The sequence below is a fragment of the Oncorhynchus mykiss genome, chromosome 8 (genome assembly GCF_057628025.1).
Source record: "Oncorhynchus mykiss isolate SJ-2025 chromosome 8, ASM5762802v1, whole genome shotgun sequence".
Lineage (NCBI taxonomy): Eukaryota > Metazoa > Chordata > Actinopteri > Salmoniformes > Salmonidae > Oncorhynchus > Oncorhynchus mykiss.
In genome coordinates this window covers 27411413-27427647 of record NC_143029.1, presented here as the reverse complement: position 1 = coordinate 27427647, position 16235 = coordinate 27411413, and the positions used below count along the sequence as shown (strand labels likewise).

The following is a 16235-nucleotide window of genomic DNA, read 5'->3' as shown; positions in this document are numbered from 1 at the left end:
TTATTCTTTTAGGGCATCAAGTAATGACAAAGAAGTTGCACGTATCCAATTATTGACTAACACATAGGAAGTAGCCTACCAAAATGTGGAGATGAGCTGAAAAATACAACTAGGCTGAATGTAAAAAAAAAAAAAAATCTGCCGTCTAGCCATGATCTCAAACGTTCGCTTGCGTGAATCGGCTGCACCTGTGACAAAACGTCAGAATTTCTCACCCTAATAGCTTGTTTTCCATCTAATAAACTTAGTTAATGGTGAATCAACAAAATGTCAACACTGACTCATCAAAACTGGTTGTCATGGCTTTGTCTTGTCTCTCTGCAGCCGACATGTTCTGGGCTTCTTTGGCACTCTGGAATGTTGAGTGATGCTCCATGCTTAAACATTATTTTGTAAATACTTGAATCATCAAAAAAGGGATTTGAATTAGAGTAATACTAATCAGACTGATTCAAGTTGGGGTCAGGGTCAATTCAACAACTTTACTTTAATTAAATTCCCTCTCACTGTAAATTACATCAAGGAAATTCTCATTTCAGGTCAATTAATTTTAGTGTCAGGTAAATTCCCCCCCAACAAGAATTCAACAAAATCAATTTGAATTCAATTCACTCAAGCTGATCAGGTCACTGTTCAGAAAGCCCTGCTATAATGGAAATAAATATATTTGTTGAAATGATTTAAATATCTGTACAAGATTGTGCAGAAACACTGACCCACATGACATTTGAATGAAAAACAAACATTTTAAAGCTTGCAATGTTATCAGTTGGCCAAAAACTTGACACTAATTACTCTTTTCCTATGAAGATAGATGGGCTGACATCACAACAAAAAAAGGACACCGGCTCTGAGGTGCAAGGCTGTTATTCGGGTCTGTCAGGTGGGACTGGCAACATGGGGCGGCAGGGTAGCCTAGTGGTTAGAGCATTGGACTAGTAACCGAAAGGTTGCAAGTTCAAATCCCCGAGCTGACAAGGTACAAATCTGTCGTTCTGCCCCTGAACACTGTTCCTAGGCAGTCATTGAAAATAAGAATGTGTTCTTAACTGTTTGTTCTTAACTTAAATAAAGGTAAAATAAAAAAATAAAAAACATTGACCAGACTGCTGCTGTGAGGTGAATCATGCTTGTTTCAACTAGTTGTATTTTGTTAACATCTCGTTTTGACCAATGATGTAAATAAACATCAGATGACTGACAGGTGGCACTGTTTAAGCAACTGCACTGCCATTTTGTACTCCTACATTGTTTAATAAGCTTTGGAAGATATGTAGACTTTAAATGGATTTCTAGATTCCCCTTTTGCCAAGTATGTAACATTACAAAATACCTTAGGGGATACTTTAAAATTACAATTTGGGAGTGCCTTACCATCTGAGGCATGGCGGTGTAAAGGACAGCATTCTCAGCTATTAGCTTCCTGATAATGTAAACTGCATCATAGTGCTGCGAATTCACCGAATCCTGGTAAAACTTCTGAATTTGCTCCCAGTCCTTTAGGGCAATCCTGATCTGGGAGGGGGGGAAGAAACACACACACTTACTCAACATATTGTGCATGACTTCATCCCCCTAATACATCTAACAAAGCACCCAACACGTTGGATACATATCATTCAACTTATCATCCAACCACAAGAATCAAGAACAGATCGCCCAAGTGGGATACTTGGGTCATTTTGGGGACATAACCCAAACACAATAATGATAACAGCAAATTCATACGGATATACTTCATGAGCTATCGTCGGGGGTTATTTACTGTCAGGAACATGCATATATTTTCTCCTGCGCTAGTGAGAAACAAATTTCCCCCATATGTATCAGATAGAATTTTCTGATGAGTTACACAAATGGATTGACAAGGACCACTTGGATCTGGAAGATTTACAGTCATTGTATGGGAAACTCAGACATTCCAAGACTAGGGCTGTCTGCAAGTTGTTGCACACTATGGGAGAATCTCAGTTGCATACTCCTCACATCCTCCTCAAAACCCATTGAATGAGAAAGCCAAAAGGTGCATCCCCTGTGACCTTCTACTCAGGATGCGGCGAGGAGTATACAATTGAGATTCTCCACAGACATTGTTCAGTACAGCATATTAGTTTAGGAAGTAGAAAAGTATATCAAGTCAATTGTTAAAGAAAAAAAATAGAAAACACTATTGGAATAAATGGGATTGAATAATGAGAGTTAAAGTAAGTGTCTTTCAGCACCTTCTCTTTAGGTGAAGCGAGCTGTGTGTGGTATAGGCCATAGAGAAGGTACAGACCCCCCACTCTGATCTGGAAGCTATATGGGGGTAAGAAGTAGTTGAAGGCCATGGTCAGGGTTAGGTGGCAGAATTCCCTCATCTCATTACCAGCAAGTGAACCGCTAAAATGAAATGGAGATCAGAGGGAAAATTAAGAAGAGTTACAACAGTCGCACTGGTAATGATTAGCTAGAACAAAACAGGTGTGAGACCGGTGTGTATGCAATAAGCAAGAACACAACATGGAATGGATTTTAGATTATTGGAACAACTTGATTTAATGGTCTTGGGTGCTCGGGAAATGCCTTTTTTAAAATCAGAACTTTCTACCAATTATTACAGATATACCTTCCAATGTGTGACATGCTGCTAAACAGGTACAGGCACTTCAGTAGGACTTAACGCAAATACTATGGTATCTCTATACACAGTATGTGTACAGTTACCAGACTAGAGGTTCAGTACTTCCCGTTAGTCAAAACAGCCACATACGTTATATGTTTACATTATGTTTGTTTACATTGCAGTGAAAGTGCAAAAACATAGCTCATTCCAGGGATGGAATGTGTCACTGTAATACTAATGATTCCATTGAGCAAATCGATAAAAATAAAAAATAATAAAAAAAACATGTTGGCATATGGCAGTTGACTAGAAAGAAGAACTGAACTTCTAGTCAAGCATGTGGGGCAACATCCCAATAGCGATTAGGTTCGAGTGTATTAACAATGCATTGTTCCTACAACGACCGAAGAATTCACATGCATTTCCCAAAACACTACATATAGGGATAACTTTCACTAAGTGCGTAGTTGGGGTGTGTCGGCACTGATAGGATCAAAAGAAAAAGACAAGAGAAAGCTGCTGTCCAAATCCTACCAAAACCGCCACATACCATATAATTGTTCCACACTGACAGATCAGCTTAGGCCCTAGCCTACACTATAACAGACTAAACCACAGGTACATCATTGAACACGTTACACACCATGAATGCTAAAACTAGACATTAGCCTACAATTAGCAAATTAGAAATCAAATGAACCAGAAATGGATTACAATATGATATATATATATATATATATATATATATATATATATGCTTACAGCACCTTCAGAAAGTATTAATATCCCTTAACATTGTGTTACAGCCTGAATTCAAAATGGATTCAAGATACTTTTCCCTCACCCATCTACAAGCAAAACCCCAACCCCATCTTCAAACAAAACCCCATAGTGACAAAGTGAAAAAAAGTTTATTGAAAATGTAACAGTACATGCACTCCACACTTTCTTGTTCCCAAGAAAGCTAAGGTAACTGAGCTAAACGACTCACTTCCGTCATCATGAAGTGCTTTGAGAGACTAGTCAAGGACCATATCACCTCCACCCTACCCCAACACCCTAGACTCACTCCAATTTGCTTACCGCCCAAATAGGTCCACAGACGATGCAATCTCAACCACACTGCACACTGCCCTAACCCATCTGGACAAGAGGAATACCTATGTGAGAATGCTGTTCATTGACTACAGCTCGGCATTCAACACCATAGTACCCTCCAAGCTCGTCATCAAGCTCGAGACCCTGGGTCTCGACCCCGCCCTGTGCAACTGGGTACTGGACTTCCTGTCGGGCCACCCCCAGGTGGTGAGGGTAGGCAACAACATCTCCACCCCGCTGATCCTCAACACTGGGGCCTCACAAGGGTGCGTTCTGAGCCCTCTCCTGTACTCCCTGTTCACCCACGACTGCGTGGCCACGCACGCCTCCAACTCAATCAAGTTTGCGGACGACACAACAGTGGTAGGCTTGATTACCAAAAACGACGAGACGGCCTACAGGGAGGAGGTGAGGGCCCTCGGAGTGTGGTGTCAGGAAAATAACCTCACACTCAACGTCAACAAAACTAAGGAGATGATCGTGGACTTCAGGAAACAGCAGAGGGAACACCCCCCTATCCACATCGATGGAACAGTAGTGGAGAGGGTAGCAAGTTTTAAGTTCCTCGGCATACACATCACAGACAAACTGAATTGGTCCACTCACACAGACAGCATCGTGAAGAAGGCGCAGCAGTGCCTCTTCAACCTCAGGAGGCTGAAAATATTCGGTTTGTCACCAAAAGCACTCACAAACTTCTACAGATGCACAATCGAGAGCATCCTGGCGGGCTGTATCACCGCCTGGTACGGCAACTGCTCCGCCCACAACCGTAAGGCTCTCCAGAGGGTAGTGAGGTCTGCACAACGCATCACCGGGGGCAAACTACCTGCCCTCCAGGACACCTACACCACCTGATGTTACAGGAAGGCCATAAAGATCATCAAGGACATCAACCACCCGAGCCACTGCCTGTTCACCCCGTTATCATCCAGAAGGCGAGGTCAGTACAGGTGCATTAAAGCTGGGACCGAGAGACTGAAAAACAGCTTCTATCTCAAGGCCATCAGACTGTTAAACAGCCACCACTAACATTGAGTGGCTGCTGCCAACATACTGACACTGACTCAACTCCAGCCACTTTAATAATGGGAATTGATGGGAAATGATGTAAATATATCACTAGCCACTTTAAACAATGCTACCTTATATAATGTTACTTACCCTACATTATTCATCTCATATGCATACATATATACTGTACTCTATATCATCGACTGCATCCTTATGTAATACATGCATCACTAGCCACTTCAACTATGCCTCTTTGTTTACATACTCACCTCATGTATATACTGTACTCGATACCATCTACTGTATCCTGCCTATGCTGCTCTGTACCATCACTCATTCATATATCCTTATGTGCATATTCTTTATCCCCTTACACTGTGTATAAGACAGTAGTTTTGGAATTGTTAGCTAGATTACTTGTTGGTTATTGCTGCATTGTCGGAACTAGAAGCACAAGCATTTCGCTACACTCGCATTAACATCTGCTAACCATGTGTATGTGACGAATAAAATTTGATGACTCCTTGCTGTCCCCAGTCCACCTGGCCGTGCTGCTGCTCCAGTTTCAACTGTTCTGCCTTAATAATAATAATAATAATAATAATAATAATAATAATAATAATATTATTATTATTATTATTATTCGACCATGCTGGTCATTTATGAACATTTGAACATCTTGGCCATGTTCTGTTATAATCTCCACCCGGCACAGCCAGAAGAGGACTGGCCACCCCACATAGCCTGGTTCCTCTCTAGGTTTCTTCCTAGGTTTTGGCCTTTCTAGGGAGTTTTTCCTAGCCACCGTGCTTCTACATCTGCATTGCTTGCTGTTTGGGGTTTTAGGCTGGGTTTCTGTACAGCACTTTGAGATATCAGCTGATGTACGAAGGGCTATATAAATAAATTTGATTTGATTTGATTCCCAAATCAAAAGCCAAACTTCAGGAAAATGTAGACATCGTCCATCGTTTGGGAAGACTCAAGGATCAAGACAAGAGACTGAGGACAACCATCCTCCGGTTCACCAACAGATCTACACGGGATTTTTGGAGGCGAGCGAAGAATTGTGAATTCCTCATCAAGCAAAAATGGAGGTTTACGGAGGATCTGACCTAAGCAGACAAAGTGACAAGAGAGAAACTGTGGCCGATGATGGCTGCAACTCAAAAAACTGATTGCCAGGTGAAAAGCAGCCTTTTATTGTAAAACATTTACACAAACACTTCGATGAGAAAAGGCTGACCTGAGAACTGGTAAACTAAACACTAACTAACTATAGGTGAATAACTGCTTATTGTATAGTCTACACAATGTCTCCCCCTTGTGGGAGTAAGAACACTTTAGTAACTTTATGACCAATATTTGTTTGTTTTTTTGTTGGAGAGGTTAACAATGGGATGGAAATCCTTTTGAGTTACATATCCTTAGGAAAAGCTTATATTAGCATAACAAGGTTATTGGTTGAAGTCTGTCTTTATCTCTTTGGTCAATTAATGTCAGGGGTATTCGTAATTTACTCAAGGGTAAGGCGATTTTCCTGTATTGAAAACGGTTTAATGCAGACTTTTACTTTTTAGAAGAGACTCATGCTCGTTCTTCCGATCTATATTTTTGGAAAAAAATCAATGGGGATAACGATATCTGGTTATCATATGGCAACAACCACTCTGCAGGTGTAGCAGTTTTAAGAGGTGCATTTAAAGGGAAGGTCATCAGTAGTAAGACTCACCACTCTGGACATTGAAATGTACTGTTAAAATTAACCAACAGTGAAATATTTTCATTAGGGAATATTTCTGCATCCAACAAACAAAACAGGATGTTATTTCAAGAATTTGAAGAGATTAATAGGTGTATTTCAGGATATCAAAGGGATCTTAGATACAGAATTCAAATCTCCACCTAATGTGATGATTGACAGACAGACACACACACAGCATTGTTAATCCTGAGTAATTCTGTAGTCAAGGTATCAATTGAACCATCAGTTCTTACTGATCATAAAGTTATATTCTTATCTTTAAATATTAATGGATCTGAAGATACACCGAATTGGAGTTATTGGAAACTCAATAGTAGACTGTTGGAAGATGATCATTTCAAGATGGATGCCAAAGATATTATACAAGACAATTGAAGGAAAGTCCAACTATTTAAGTCTTATGGGAAATATTGGGAATTAATGAAGTATGAAATAAGACAAACGGCCATGAAGAGAGGTAAAGAAATTGCTGAACTTATAAGATTGAGGGAAGAAACTTAAGGAAATACTCTCTCTAATCTCTATGGGGGACGTTGATGAAGAAGGAAAGTAAAGTAAAGAGAATAACTGACCCTTTCCTTCTTCATCAAGGTCAAGAAATGGACCGAATGTATGAAAAGAGAGCAAAAGGGGCATTTGTAAAATTAAGAGGGAGATGGTTGGAGGAAGGTGAAAAGAAAACAATACTTTTAAAATGTTGAAAGAAAAAAAACATCTGAATTTACATCTATTCATAAGCTCAATATACATGGAAAAGAAAATGAAAACCCCAAAGATAGAATTCTGAAACCATATTTTGAACTATGGTAACCTTTATACCAGTAATGCCTGCCCTACTAGTGACATATCTGCTTTTCTAGACTCTGTCAAAGACTACGCAAAATTCATAGATTAAGACTTCCAAAAGTCTTGATGAAATTAATTCTATCAATGAAATAAAAAAAATGTATCAGCAAGTTAAGAGAACAAATCTCCAGGGAATGATGGCATTATCAGTGAATTCTCTACATATTTTCAGGAGGATATTATTCAATTTATATTTAATGTTAAGGATGCAATTGATTTAGGGGTCCTGCTGCTATGACAGAAGGCCTAATTTCTGTAATACCCAAACAAAGATTCTATGATGTTAGAAAATTGGAGGCCAATCACATCAATGAACAATGATGGAAAGATACTTGCATCCATCTTTGCAGAAATACTTAAATGTCTTTACCAAATCATTGATGATACCCAGTCTGGTTTTATGAAGGGCAGACAGACATATGTAATAATATTCGACTAGATAGACTACAATGAGCACATTATGGAAGATAGTTATTTTAGTTGTAGACTTTTACAAGGATGCCCAATATCTCCTTCCTTATTTTTATTGATCACACAAGTTATGGCACTTCATATAAATAAGAATAGTTATAGGGGTACTCAGATACAAGACAAAGAGATAAAATGTTCACAATTGGCTGACACCACCATTTTTTTGGAAAGATCATAATGAAGTCAAGAAAGCTATTGAGCGTATTAATGCCTTCTCACATGTGTCAGGTTTATCTCTGAATATTAGGAAATGTGAATTATTTGCGTTGAAAAGATGTGACTTAAACGCAGTATGTAATATCCCCGTAAAAGATGTGATCACATATCTTGGTATTACAGTTAGCAAAGATCAGAAAGAAAGGGCCAACTTAAATGTCTCTCCTATTGTAGAGAAAATTGGAAAGAGATTTAACTCCTGGTTATTAAGAGATCTTTCTTCATCTGGACGTGTACTTTTATCACAATCTGAAGGTCTGTCCAGATTAGTTTATACCTCCCTTGCCTTGGATGTTCCTCTGTCAGTAACTAAAATGGTTGATTCTAAATTAGTTAACTTCATACTGAAGATTATTATACGGAGGAATAAAGCTTATTATTTAAGAAAAGCGGTAATATGTAGCAGCCAAGGTGAGGGAGGGTTGAATGCTCTGGATATTAAAACCTCTAATATAATATTTAAGATTAAAATGGAATACAAATATATTTAAGAAATAAGGATTGCATTTGTAATATCATCCTTAATTTAATATTACAACAGATTGGTGGTCTAGAATTCTTAATCAAATTCAACTTTGATTTGGGTAAAATCTCTATTAAGCGTGCAAACGTTCATAAACAAGTACTTCTAACTTGGAACCTCATGTACGTACACATTTTTTCAGTATATACATACATTTCAGTTTAACAGGATTTATTGAGCAAACACATTTATCACATAGGTTGCTTCCCCAGTGATGTTACCTGCCTGGCACAGGGAGTACTTCTAACAATATCTACAAAAACACATTTTCTTGACAAACAGTGCAAATGCAAATGTTGGTTAAAGAACTACGATTTGAGCCATTACCAAACTTTGCAACTGCACTGGTCAAGTAAATGTGTTTTTGGCAAACTCTGGAACTTGACCATGGCCCCGTTTCCAAAAAGCATTTTAAGGGGAAATTCATCTTTAGAACCTTCGTAGGAACATCGTTTAACCTCGAGCTGTTTCTCAAAACCATCGTTAAAGTAGCACTTGAAAACGCTCGTAATCTAACAAGCACCCCTAACGTCTGCCTCTGACCACTCGAAGTAAAGCTACATGCTTCAGTATATGCTTTTTTCCCCTCCCGCGTCACTTTATACACCCAAGATCTCTGCTAAACCTAGAATCACATGGTTTATCCGTCTTTCTGCAACTGCTGAACAAAGTGTACTACAACAAAAGTTGCTAATGTCTTTGCAATTAATTCAAGCGGGATATAAAATAAACTATAAATTAAAACCAAGATGACTGCATTGAAATATAAATAGAGTAGCACATACGCCTATTTCATGTTCAATACATTGAATATATTTTGTTACTTGTAGGCTACTGCCTAATTTGTCTAATACATTTCATGATGGGTAGCCTAAAATGTTGCGGAATGACGTGCCAAATCGCTGATTTAGTGCATTTTTATTGGGTATTGCAATACATTAAGCCACTTCAATACTTGCAGCCGTAGATTGTAAACTCTCACTAGGAGCTCATCCGTCGTCAGTATTGTGAAATAATTCAGATTTTAAACCGAGAAAGCTGTCCCGAGAGCAGTGCTGCCCTTATTTCCATCCGATCGGTATCGACAAACACTCCGACGACGCACTTAGCGTTGTTCTCAGCGTGGCGTTTTGTGAAACTCGTGTTAAATATTCAGCCGTTGTAGGAAAGACTCGTTAAAACACCAGTAAGCCTAAATTCCATCGTTATCGGAAAACCGGGCACAGGTTGGCAGTGGTCTAATAATAATTAGCATGTTGAATTTTTTTTTTTTAAAGAGTGCATTATGGAAAATGCATATTTGGCAACAAATTGTCGACACTAGGTAGGCCGGCAGGTAATCTTAAAAGAGACGACTGATGAAGAGGAAAGGTACTTACTAAAATACACTTGAGAAGCCCATGTTTCTCCAAATAGCAGTAAATTCCTCAAACCGCACGGATTCTGTCTGTTGGAAACGACCCAGCAGTTCCTCGTAGTCTGCTACAAGTGGCTTCAGAAAACGATCCTTCGCTTTACCTTATTAATGATATATTTAAACTCAAATACACCAAATACAGATATAGTTCAACTCACTAGTGTGGTACTGCAATCCTACTTACCATTCGGCATTTCAGAAGTATGGTGATTGGCTACCCTTTTCAGTGAAGTTGACGTGCCTCTGAGCTCAACATGCGACCTTTTCAATACAACTGCTTGCCGTCCGTGCCTAATATTCTTATTCGATATTACTGTGGTCTGCAAACAAATGTTATGGGTGCATGCCGATAGCTTCTGTATGGGCTGTGCATCAGCCTAATACGTTCCTCTTCTTCTTCTGTGGAGTTTATATGGCAGTTGGCAACCAACTTTAAGGTGCATTACTGCCACCAACCTGACTAGAGTGTGGACCAGAGACACTGACGGTCTAAATCCTACCCAATAATCTCGTCTCCCGAAGGAAACCAAATACATTATTAAACACTACATCTCCCGAAGATTTCCCCAAGAGTTCACTTAATCCTGGCTCTTCAACCCCGTTACTCCTCAAATCTAATAACAATCGCTCCCTTTCTCTCATATATTTCTGTCATTGAAATAGAACATGTTCCACTGTCTCCATCTCCTCGTGACAATTATCACACCTCCCATTCGAACGTTTCCCCACCACTTTCAATGTACTATTTAGCCTTGTGTGTCCAAGTCTCAGCCTTGTGACTACACTTTCCTCCCTTCTCAATCGACCCGAGGACCTCCCTGCCACCACCTTTTCCTGGATCTTATACAGGTGTCTTCCCATACTCTTCCTGTTCCTCATCTCTTGACACTTATTTTTAACCACTGTTCTTATGAATCCCTTGGCTTCTGCTTTACTGATTGACAATTCCATCTCAACAGGATGTTTAAGAGCCTGCTTGGCAATAATATCCACTTCCTCATTCCCCTCTACTCCCACGTGAGCTGGTACCCAGAGGAATATCACAAACACCCCTGTCTGTTTCACCCTATACAAACACTGCAAAACCTCATACAATACATCCTGTCTGCTCTGAGACACACATTAATTTAAGCTCATCAGTGCTGTACAGGTGTCAGAGCAGATGACTACCCTGTCTGGCCTCACCTCCTCCACCCACTCTGGAGCCAATAGTATGACCAACAACTCCTTTGTGTGAACAGATAAATTATCCGTTGCTCTTTTTGTCACTGCCACCTTAAACTCAGGAACACTAAAAGCTGCTCCCTGTTTTAGGGTCCTTAGATCCATCTGTGAAAATATTCAAGAAAGCCTAGTATTGTGTTCTTAAATGTTCACATACAACTGAATCTATTCACTTCCTCAACATCTCTTACCCTCTCAAGCAACCCTAGATCTACCACTGTCTGAGGGAGAAACCAAGGTGGGATAGCAGGAAGAACCACAGAGGGGCTAAACTCCCTCCCAAACAACCCAATCTCTCTCGCCATGCCATTGCCTATCCACCCAAAGCTTGTATTCAGATTTTGTTTATGTTCCCACCACTCTAGGAGCACCTTTTTTTGTAGGATGTGTAACCTTATGTCATTGTAGATTAACCCAATATGTCAAGGTTAGCTGTTGTCTTCTTAACTTCAACGGCATCTCTCCCAACTCCACCTGCATCGCTGCCACCGGAGAGGTACTAAGTGCTCCACAACAGATTCTTAGGGCTTGGGCCTGGATAACAAATCACATTTTTTAAAAGATGTCTGGGCTGCTGATCCATTTGCTATACTTCCGTAATCCATTGATGACCTTAATAGCGCTATATATCATTTTCAATGGCATTCTATCTGCACCCCACTCCATTCCTGACAAGCAACGCATCACATTCAATATTTTCTTTCATTTGACAACTGCTCTGTTAATATGCTCTGCCCATGTCATTCGAGTGTCAAACCAGAACCCCAGGAATCTAAACACTCCCACCGGCTCAAGATTACTGCCATACAACTTCAAGTATATTTCCTCCCCAACCTTCCTTCTAGAAAAAAACGTGTGTTTTCTCAACTGAAAACTTGAAGCCCCACCTGAGGGACCACTGCTCTACTTCAGTAAAGCCTACTACTCTGTAGTATGAAATCATTATACTGCCTAATCTTCTTCATCTTCGGAGGAGTTTAACGGCGGTTGGCATCCAATATCTATGGTGCATTACCGCCACCAACTGTACAGAGGTCAAAAAAAAGGAAGGGGTGGCTAATCCGCATAACCTAAAACACAACAAAATATCTTAACAAAACCTATTCCCTCATTTCCTCCATCTTCCATTGCTCCCTCCTGAGGCTCTGAGAGGGTAGGACTGCTCGTGACAGCACCTTGTGTAACACCTTCCCTGAGAAATCTTTTAGTCCCAGCGACTGCTCTGCCGCATTCAAAATAATGTAGTCTTCCTGGACTTTCCCTCCACTTTAGCCGTGCCACTGATCACCATTGCCATACAAATCACAAAGTGCACCTTCTTTACATGTAACATCCGTGGATCCTGCTGGTGGGAAGCCAACTCTGCAGCCTGCATTGAATGTCTCTAATATGCAGGCCTCTGCACATGAAATTCTCTGGATGGCCCTGACATTGGCAACCTCATTCTCTTTCACCCTCGTCCGGCACTCCGAAGATGTACAGTGCCTTGCGAAAGTATTCGGCCCCCTTGAACTTTGCGACCTTTTGCCACATTTCAGGCTTCAAACATAAAGATATAAAACTGTATTTTTTTGTGAAGAATCAACAACAACTGGGACACAATCAGGAAGTGGAACGACATTTATTGGATATTTCAAACTTTTTTAACAAATCAAAAACTGAAAAATTGGGCGTGCAAAATTATTCAGCCCCTTTACTTTCAGTGCAGCAAACTCTCTCCAGAAGTTCAGTGAGGATCTCTGAATGATCCAATGTTGACCTAAATGACTAATGATGATAAATATAATCCACCTGTGTGTAATCAAGTCTCCGTATAAATGCACCCGCACTGTGATAGTCTCAGAGGTCCGTTAAAAGCGCAGAGAGCATCATGAAGAACAAGGAACACACCAGGCAGGTCCGAGATACTGTTGTGAAGAAGTTTAAAGCCGGATTTGGATACAAAAAGATTTCCCAAGCTTTAAACATCCCAAGGAGCACTGTGCAAGCGATAATATTGAAATGGAAGGAGTATCAGACCACTGCAAATCTACCAAGACCTGGCAGTCCCTCTAAACTTTCAGCTCATACAAGGAGAAGACTGATCAGAGATGCAGCCAAGAGGCCCATGATCACTCTGGATGAACTGCATAGATCTACAGCTGAGGTGGGAGACTCTGTCCATAGGACAACAATCAGTCGTATATTGCACAAATCTGGCCTTTATGGAAGAGTGGCAAGAAGAAAGCCATTTCTTAAAGATATCCATAAAAAGTTTCGGTTAAAGTTTGCCACAAGCCACCTGGGAGACACACCAAACGTGGAAGAAGGTGCTCTGGTCAGATGAAACCAAAATTGAACTTTTTGGCAACAATGCAAAACGTTATGTTTGGCGTAAAAGCAACACAGCTGAACACACCATCCCCACTGTCAAACATGGTGGTGGCAGCATCATGGTTTGGGCCTGCTTTTCTTCAGCAGGGACAGGGAAGATGGTTAAAATTGATGGGAAGATGGATGGAGCCAAATACAGGACCATTCTGGAAGAGAACCTGATGGAGTCTGCAAAAGACCTGAGACTGGGACGGAGATTTGTCTTCCAACAAGACAATGATCCAGAACATAAAGCAAAATCTACAATTGAATGGTTCAAAAATAAACATATCCAGGTGTTAGAATGGCCAAGTCAAAGTCCAGACCTGAATCCAATCGAGAATCTGTGGAAAGAACTGAAAACTGCTGTTCACAAATGCTCTCCATCCAACCTCACTGAGCTCAAGCTGTTTTGCAAGGAGGAATGGGAAAAAATGTCAGTCTCTCGATTTGCAAAACTGATAGAGACATACCCCAAGCGACTTACAACTGTAATCGCAGAAAAAGGTGGCGCTACAAAGTATTAACTTAAGGGGGCTGAATAATTTTGCACGCCCAATTTTTCAGTTTTTGATTTGTTAAAATAGTTTGAAATATCCAATAAATGTCGTTCCACTTCATGATTGTGTCCCACTTGTTGTTGATTCTTCACAAAAAAATACAGTTTTATATCTTTATGTTTGAAGTCTGAAATGTGGCAAAAGGTCGCAAAGTTCAAGGGGGCCGAATACTTTCGCTTGGCACTGTAGCTACATGCTTTTCACAACGGTTGCAACACTTCACATCTTCCTCATAACTTTCACCATGACCTTCTTGTCTACAACTTCCACATCTCGGATTCCTCCGCCTGCAGACACTTTCTACATGTCCAAACATTCTATACCGTTTAAACTGCAACAACCTGGAAGTAAAAGCTCTTACAGGAAAGTGCACATACCCCAGCTTCACTCGGGTCAGGAGGGACACAATAAATACAAGTTATTTTCTTTCCTGCCATTGGCCCAACGATTCATCCTCCATGCATTAACCACTCCAGGAATACTTTTCGGCTCCTCGATGCCCACTTACTCAGAGACTCCAGCAATGACTCCTTTGACAGGTGCTCTTCTCCTTAGTTCAAACACAATACAGTATGGTCATCAATTTGTCTGATTGCCAAGACACTCTTCCTCTGTTCAGAAGAAACACAAAAAATCAAGACCAGTCCACTCCTCGTGACCCTCACCGACTCCACTTTACCCACACCTCTCTCCACCATGTTGGATACTTCCAACGAATTTGACAATTCGGGCCCTGATTCTCCCAGAAACAGGACATCCACCAAATGTAATGTCTTTTTTTAACACTAGGTGCTCTCTTTCCCATCCCAACTTTGATTTTTCCCTGTCCTTTTGGACAAAGGTCCATTCTTCCTTACTTCCACTGCCATCTGATTCATATTACACATCTGCCTGCTTCATCCTTCCTTCATCCGAGTCTATGCTCTCATCTTCTCCTGATGCGCAGTTCCAACCAGAATTTCTGCCTTCTTCCTCTCAACCACCTGAGGGAAAATACGATCTGCCATCTCCAGCAGCGGAAAAGTTGGTCCTTATTGCCTAATCATGACAATCAGAGTGTTTGAGGGAATCCGTTCAAGCTGTCTCGATTTAGATCAAATTCGGTCTGGTTCGCGGGATACCCGGGCCAATGCGAGACTTTTGGCAAATTTTATAATTAATGAGCTTGAGGAGAAGAGGAGGATTTGATCCGATAACACTCACAGTTGTCCTCCAATCACAATGTTTATGAATATTCTGATACAAAAACGTTGTTTCATACATTTGAAAGGAAACATTAAAACATTTGTATTAATTTTATTTAATCACTATTTATATAGAGAATCCTAATTGAGACTAGGGTCTCTTTTTCAATGGTGCCCTGTGTTACCACAAACAACAGTTCAAAACAGCTTAAAGAGACAATTACATACAGAGCAGAAATTATACAGAGCAAAATTACTGTATTTGATTTTTAATCACAAAAATATACAGTACACTTTCAAGGCAGCATGGCATTGTAATGCGATGTGAAAGTGAGGGGTCACTCACATCCCTTTCCCGCCATTGATTTGGGATACAAATCGCTTTCCCACCCTCACCCCCGGTCCCCATCTCTCTCTCTCTCTCTCTCACTCACTCACTCACTCACTCACTCACTCACTCACTCACTCACTCACTCACTCACTCACTCACTCACTCACTCACTCACTCACTCACTCACACACACACACACACACACACACACACACACACACACACACACACACACACACACACACACACACACACACACACACACACACACACACACACACACACACTCTCACTCACTCACTCACTCACTCACTCGTACACACACACAGTGTTTATCAGTATGACACCATCACAAAGATAACCATCAAACAACCACAACCAACCATCAAACAACTAAATCTAATATTAAATCATTTGGAAACTGAGCAAGATGGGGTGACTAAACTGCTTGGAGTAACCCTGGATTGTAAAACTGTCATGGCCAAAACATATTGATACAACAGTAGCTAAGATGGGGAGAAGTCTGTCCATAATAAAGTGTTGTTCTGCCTTTTTAACAACACTATCAACAAGGCAGGTCCTACAGGCTCTAGTTTTGTCACACCTGGACTACTGTTCAGTCATGTGGT

At 40.5% G+C, this 16235-nt stretch overlaps 1 protein-coding gene across 2 annotated transcripts in view; it reads right to left on the bottom strand.

The window, feature by feature from the left end:
* The window catches only part of LOC110529717 (snRNA-activating protein complex subunit 1), a 31285-nt gene extending 20933 nt beyond the window's left edge, over positions 1 to 10352 (bottom strand). The window contains exons 1-4 of one of the 2 annotated variants that reach the window (XM_036985195.2): positions 10140 to 10352; positions 9918 to 10056; positions 2223 to 2382; positions 1375 to 1515 (exon numbers count right to left, since the gene is read on the bottom strand). In XM_036985195.2, coding sequence (XP_036841090.1) covers positions 1375 to 1515; positions 2223 to 2382; positions 9918 to 10056; positions 10140 to 10149 — 450 coding nt within the window. In that variant the 5' untranslated portion in view covers positions 10150 to 10352. The remainder of the gene's footprint in view (positions 1 to 1374; positions 1516 to 2222; positions 2383 to 9917; positions 10057 to 10139) is intronic. The other variant, XM_036985197.2, reaches the window with a different exon arrangement.
* Positions 10353 to 16235: the final 5883 nt, after the last annotated feature.